The sequence below is a fragment of the Cannabis sativa genome, chromosome 5 (genome assembly GCF_029168945.1).
Source record: "Cannabis sativa cultivar Pink pepper isolate KNU-18-1 chromosome 5, ASM2916894v1, whole genome shotgun sequence".
Lineage (NCBI taxonomy): Eukaryota > Viridiplantae > Streptophyta > Magnoliopsida > Rosales > Cannabaceae > Cannabis > Cannabis sativa.
Window position 1 is genome coordinate 31,084,556 of NC_083605.1, and position 7,230 is coordinate 31,091,785.

Genomic DNA, 7,230 nt, shown 5'->3' on the forward strand with positions numbered 1-7,230 from the left:
TCGACAAGGGGGTCTTACCTAATGATAAAATAGAAGCAAGGAAATTGCGACAACGAGCAGCCCGCTATGTGATATATGACCAGAGCTTGTATCGCAGAAGTTTTAGTCAACCGCTTCTCAAGTGTATCAGTGGTGAAGAATGCGGTTATATACTGCGAGAAGTACATGAGGGAATTTGTGGCAATCATACTGGAGGTAATTCCCTTGCCTTAAAGATCATGCGGCAAGGATATTACTGGCCAACACTGCGACAAGATGCCCTCACATTTGCAAAAAGGTGTGATAGATGTCAGCGAATAGCCACCTACACGCACAAGCCTCCGAGTAACCTCCATTCTATCACGAGTCCCTGGCCCTTTGCAATATGGGGAATTGATTTAATTGGTGAGTTACCCAAGGGAAAAGGTGGAGTCAAATACGCTGTAGTCGCAGTTGACTATTTCACAAAGTGGGCTGAAGCAAAAGCACTCGCGACTATCACCGCAGTGAAGTTGCGCGAGTTCGTCTACACTTCCATCATCTGCCGTTTCGGCATCCCGCATACGCTCATTTCAGATAATGGAAAACAGTTCGACTGTAAAGAAATGCGGCAGCTATGCGATGATTTGGGGATTAAAAAAGCCTTTTCCGCAGTCGCTTACCCGCAGAGTAATGGACAGACTGAAGCAGTCAACAAAATAATTAAGCACACCCTAAAGGGAAAACTAGAAGATCGCAAAGGGGCATGGCCAGATGAATTACCGCAAGTCTTATGGTCCTACAACACAACCCCTCGATCTACAACTGGCGAAACACCCTTCTCACTTTCTTATGGGTGCGAGGCCATGTTGCCAGTAGAGGTTGGGGCTGGATCCTTGCGCAGAGACGCTTTTGATATCTCGCAGAACAACGAGAATCAGTTGCTTTACCTTGATTTTTTAGAAGAAAAGCGTGATAAAGCACAACTACAAAACGCGGCTTATCAACAACGAACTGCAAGGTACTTTAACTCGAAGGTTAAGATAAAACCTCTGCGAGTAGGGGACCTAGTCCTAAGAAAAGTAATGCCAAACACCAAAGTCCAATCCCACGGAGTCTTCGGAGACAATTGGGAAGGACCGTACATGATCGCAGATCAAATTGGTGATGCCACTTATCGACTCGCAACACTTGATGGGACCGCGATCCCACGAGCATGGAATAGCGAGAGCTTGAAATTCTATTATCAGTAATATTCGCGTCCTTTGATTCGAGTACTTATACTTAGACATTTATTATTCAATATAATTCCTAAGTATAGGGGCATGTATACCCGCATGTATTACTGATTGTTTGAATAAAAGTGCCTGTTAAGTTTTTTCTACTTTGTTACACCAATTTGTAATTAAAGTCGCATATATATATAATCGCGGTCACACCAAGTTGTGATCAAAGTTGAAAATAAAATCGCAAGTACCCATGTACTGCGTAAATATTAAAATGCATACTATCCCCGCGAGGATAGAAATTTGTCCAAAAAGTAAGAGGAAATTCTTTAAGTACAAAAGTGCGAGTACCCGCGTACCGCATATATAAAAAAAAAATAAGTAAAGCAGCAAAACAAAAGTGAAACTAAGATAGAAAATAATTAAGCAGCGGGAGTAGTCTCATCAGGAGCAGCCTCATCCACGATCTTGCTCACAACTTCATTCTCGACCTCCTCAGCCTGCGCTCCCTCGATTTCATCTGGAAGGTTGCCTTGAGTCCGGGTAGGAGACATCGAGCGAAAGGCTTCAGCCATTTCAGCAGCTTCATCTCCAAGCAGCGAGAAGTCGAAGTCAGGGACCTTAGAGAGAGTAGTATAAATGTAATCAGACACAGCCTGATCATACTGTTTTTTCCCACTCTCTCTCTCAGCCTCTAAGTCGCGAGCCATCTCGGCGATCGTGTCCTGCGACTTCTTGAGCTCGAGCTCCAACTGTTCTTTGGCCCTGTTGGCTTCCTCGAGCTCCTTGTGAAGTTCCTCCATCTTGGCCACCTCCTGCTTCAGCCTCTTTATGTTTTCCTGAAAATGGGAATTCTGCCTCTTCAGCGAGTCAATTTCCTTCGAAGGCGTGGCCACGGCTTTCATAAACAAAGCCACAGATTGTGCGGCCAGTTCAGTTGATCGAGAAACAAGTTCCTCATAAGGAATCTCGGCCAGTAATTTTTCCTGCATAGCCAGGAAGTCGCGAGGACGAACCGGAGAATCAATGACAACCTTCTTCCCCTTATCCTGAGCGGTCTTGGCCAACTTCTTGGAGGAATCTGCAGCGAGCGAAGTCATCACATCGCTCTTCCTCTTCTGTGCGACGACTGGTGAAGATGCCGGTGTCCCACCCTTTTGCTTGATCTTCAGGACAGGGGCAGACTTCAGGAAAGTCATGTCTGCAAACATAAAAGACAGATAAGTAAAAATCACGACTCTACTCATCACGTTATAGCGAAAGGACGAGTTACCTGAAGTTTCTCGAGGAGTTTGTTTGGAAAGCCGTTTATCTATCCGCTCCTGCTGTCTCTCAGATGGTTCTTTATATACTGGCTCCCGTTGAAGACTCGCGTTCTCAGGGATCAGTTTGTGTTCTCGCAATTTGGCAGTCGTACACAGCAATCGCCAGTCGCGATCTTGTACCGGAAGACTCCCGAGAATTTCAGCTACCCCCTTTTTATGAGCGTTAAGCGTTGGTCGAGCTGGTCTATCTGCGATGCCAACAAAAGAACGAGTTAGCAAAAGATCTCGAAAAACAGAGTAACAAACTTTATCTAAGTCAACAAATGTGCGACATACTGGGTCTGCGATTAAAGTCGGTTCTGATCCCAGGAACCTTAAAAACATAGAACCATTTTGACTTCCAATCACCCATATTCGAAACCATCCCCTCAACCCCGTTGATTTCAGAAGTCGCCCATTTACTAAAGCAAAAGAAGCCGTTATGAAGGCCCACGCTCTTTATGTCATAAAAATAACTAAATTCCTCTACTGACGGAGCTCTATGGGCGTACTCCATGTACATCGCATAGAAGGCTAGAACAGTGCGATAACTGTTGGGTGTTAGCTGAAAAGGCGATACGTCATAGCGTCTAAGAATGGCTGCGACGAAAGGATGAAATGGGACGGTTACACCACATCGAAGAATGGGTATTGAGATGACCACGTCCTCCGTGGGGATGATCGCAGGGTTGGTGAACGGAAGATGCGCTCTCTGAGAGGGTTTGGGACTTTGAAACGCAAGCCGCAACAGATTTAACCTCACAAAAGTGGTGAAGTCAGATTTGACGACTCTCGAGACTAGGTCTTCGCATGAGAAAGGCTCGTTCAGTTGGGAGTCGTCAACCGAGTCCGTCCCGCTCCCTTCCGCTTCCTCTTCTTCCCCACCTGACTCGCGGACTGGAGTAGTCCATCCCTCCTCCACCTCCTCGACCTCGATGTCAGGAACCTGCCTCGTACGGATGAGGTAGTCGCGAGCTGACACTGTGGATTCGCTATCCCGGATATCGATTGCCCCAGGTTCGGTAAGCTCCCGTACCATCTTCTCGATCTCCACAGAAGACATAGGACCTAACTCTATCTCCGCGGCCTCCATTTCGGAGATGTCCGTAGGGAGAAAACTGTCCCTCTCCTGGTCCGATTCCCCGTCAAAGGCGCGACCTCCTGATCCGAGCTGCTGGCTATCCGATAGATCGCTCATCTGAAAGATACAAGATCTTTTCAGCGTGATGAATGTGTGAAAAGATAAAAATAAGTGATCTCACCCGCAGTAAACTATAAAAGTCGCATTCAACAAGAAAGTCAGACTCTGTGCGAAAACTGACCCTTCTATCGATATGCGAGAAGAAATGTAACTATCTTTGGGCGAGTAATTCACGCATCCTCGGTTGTGCGGTATACCTCCAGAAACGGCTGGGCGTATCACAGTGACTCAAGAAGTATGCATTTTCGAGCATAACCCTGAAGTTACTGTGAGACACCCACCGTTTCGAGACAACCTACCAACCAAAGAGTACGATCATTTGAGTATTGACGCACGTCAACAAATGGCTGGGTGTATCTCAGTATCTCAAGGGACATATATTCGAATATATAGCCATTAGAATACTGTGACACACCCACCATTTGGAATGGCAATCAATGCTCTCACCACTCAGCCCGCGACACGAAAAAATCCTAAAAGGTCTAATCAACAGTTAAACAGAAATAAGTTTGGAAACATGCGATTATTCAAGTTGTTCAACCGAACCCTCGCGAGTATTCAAAATGTTCATCCGAATATCCGCGAGCATTCGAATACGTGAATCAGTAGTGATCAGTTTTTGCGATTATGTCAATTTACAGGCCCTACACTATGGTATTTACCCAGTATCATTTACCAAAACACATAAATGCCCACTAGCGTACCCTCCTAAAAAGAGTTTTCCATAAGCACCCAAAACCAGAAACACATTTTCTTCAAAGTGCAGAAAATGAAAATGCAGGGATTTAGAAGCTAACCTTTAGTTTCGATTCCTGCGGTTGTTCTTGATCACTTCTGAGAATGAAAATGCGGTGGGAAATGACAGAAAAGTTGGAATGAATTTCTTTTTTCTGGGCTGTATATACTGGGGAGAAGTTAAGAGAAAGGAGGGAAAAATGGGATATTTGATTCGTATCAAAGCGTTTAAATACCCCTATCCCTTATTTATTGGGATTGTGACACGTGGCAACCAGAATGCCTAAGGTCGCCCAATCCAACGGCCAGCTATGGCCACGCCTACACGAAAACCGAAGAGTTTCGTGACGTGGCATCCAAGAGATAATGAAAATTAATCATTACAGCCGTCGTTTTTCGAAACCCTCGATGGGACAACCAAAAGGTCACCTCCTCGTGACAACCTTTCACCTGTCTCTCGAGCAGTAGTTTCCCTCAGTGACCGCTCAAGTCACATCGCGAAACTAGGGGCATGTGTTATAGTGAGATTTCTCTCACTTAGAAACTCGAGACCAGACCCCTCTTTGAAGGACACGTGTATCCAGACTTCCAGTGAAGGCTGAAATGTCCAGGGGAGACTTCTCGAAGTTTAGACCTCGCCCAGGATAAAACCAGCGAGGTATCGCGGATGCGACTTAATTCATACCGCATAACTGTAATCCTCATCATACAGGGTAGACCCAGCTCGCATATGTCAGAACATGTGCGAGTACCTCCCTCTATACCTCCGCGGCAAGTATAGAGGCCAATGCCCTATGATGCAGTTTTGGTCCCAATGACCCAATAGCCCTAACGGACCAGTGTAAGTTCGCATGTCCAGATGCTACCAACTTCAGCATGCGACGTCCGTATCGAGCGATCACCTAAGGACGCAGGCGTTCCAAACGTACGTGCGACCCTACGAACTCAACAGACGGAACACGAACGGTCAACTCGCAGATGCGAAGGACGCATACGTTGATGAGTTCAGTAACTGTCATATATTTATTAATGTTAACGTTGTCTGAGTTTAATCATGACAATTCAATGTGTAAATAATGGATTAACAATAAATGTGATCCTCATGTAACCGATTGGGCACCTGCTTTGTATATAAAGGGGTGATCCACCATGAAAATGCACCTACGAATCCCTTGCTACAGTGGACTAAGCAGAACAAAATCTGACTGAACCACTATATTTCATTGTCTTCTGTATTTTTTCCAGCTTTATTGCTCTGTTATCGCATTGCATATTGGAGTACTCGCCGTTTTAGGTTGAATACTCGCATTTATCATCTCTCAAACAATTCTATCTTTTACCAGCTAAATTACATTTCTTGGTGTTGTGAAATTCTAGTAACAACAATTCTAATACAATTATTGAGAATTTGTTTAATAAAAGGATCTTTTGATCTTATAGGGGTGGAGAAAAGTTAAGAAAACTATGCAGTTCAACGATCTTTTATATCTAATGAACTCTGGATTGTATTCATCTCCACATAATCTCTATAACACTTAGAGAATCATGATATTTATAACCTTTAGGGGTGGATCACAATCTCTATATACTTAGGGGTGGAATTTATCCACAATACCCTATGTAACACATATTTTCTTTAAACATGGAAGTAATATAATAAATTAGCTATTATCAGTATAAATCCTTGATCTTGATTGTATGTTCCAATTTAGTTTTACTGTTGTAGTAAATAATGATACCTATAAAAGTTCTTTAATAATGTATCACAATACCTTAATTGAGTGGGAGAATTTTAAAATTCTATACCCATCTTCATTAGGTTGACACTTGTGATAGGAACTTAAGAACACTACTGAAAAGAAAATCTAACCATTCATGTGGATAGATATAACTTATCAGAATTATGAGAATAAGATAAAAGAATTCTAGTTCAGTCTATTCGAATGACTTGAGCCAAGATTTCTTAATCCTCATAACATTTTATGGTATCTTAATTTTGATTACTTAATCTCTGGCAAGTATTTTTCACTTCAAATACTAGTCTGCTATGTTGATGACTTAGTCTTAAAAGAAACATATAGTTTCAGACTAATACAATAAGTCACAACTAAATAACTCTCCAAACAATAAGAGGTTAAAAGCATTATTTAACCAGACATCTGCTATTGAGTGGGAGCTATCTGAGATGTAATCAAATAAGGAACGTTAGAAAATATTCAAGAAAGATTTATAAAAGTGATCTATATGTTAGATATTAAGGAACTATATATCAGTTATCCTTATATCTACCCCAACTCATTCAAAACTTTGAGACGGTGGTTACTCTAGGGGTGGAGGAGTTATTCTATAATAATTCAAGCTCTACCAGAGAAGATTTATAACTTTGTAAATTTGAAATTACCAGAAAGTTATTTTACTGAAGAAAAGTCTACGCTGTATTATCTCAATTCCATATTTTAAAATATGAGAGATATGTCTTCTGTTCATTCAGATGTACTTTAAACAGTAAGGATTTCAGTATCCCTTGATGAGTAATGCATATAGTAAAGGATGTTTCATATTGTTTTTATAAACTAGTTTCCAGAAGTTTGGTTGGATTCAAATATACTACACTTGATCTGAAGATCAAGACAACAGATTGATTAATTTGCACAGTTTGTTTTATGTTAGTGCAAGTGGGAGTTTGTTGGGTATTGTGCCCTAAATAAAACCCTTTACAATCTGATTAGTTATCAATATAAGAAATTTGAAGTGATTTATGTTTGCATGAATTTTACATGCTTATGGTTTAATATGTTTATTGTAT

The 7,230-nt window shown here is 42.1% G+C and overlaps 1 protein-coding gene across 1 annotated transcript; it reads right to left on the reverse strand.

Moving 5' to 3' along the window:
- Positions 1–1,606: 1,606 nt before the first annotated feature.
- On the reverse strand, positions 1,607–3,719 carry LOC133038265 (uncharacterized). The gene is made up of 3 exons (XM_061116356.1): positions 2,786–3,719; positions 2,458–2,697; positions 1,607–2,385 (listed from the first exon to the last, which is right to left on the reverse strand). The coding sequence occupies exons 1-3, from the start codon at positions 3,684–3,686 to the stop codon at positions 1,607–1,609; spliced, it is 1,920 nt and encodes a 639-aa protein (XP_060972339.1). The 5' UTR covers positions 3,687–3,719.
- Positions 3,720–7,230: the final 3,511 nt, after the last annotated feature.

Coding starts and splice junctions, on each gene's coding strand:
- LOC133038265 (XM_061116356.1), bottom strand. CDS start 3,686: ATGAGCGATCTATCGGATAGCCAGCAGCTCGGATCAGGAGGTCGCGCC. Junction 2,698..2,785: donor CGACTTTAATCGCAGACCCA/GTATGTCGCACA, acceptor TTGGCATCGCAG/ATAGACCAGCTCGACCAACG. Junction 2,386..2,457: donor AACTCCTCGAGAAACTTCAG/GTAACTCGTCCT, acceptor TTATGTTTGCAG/ACATGACTTTCCTGAAGTCT.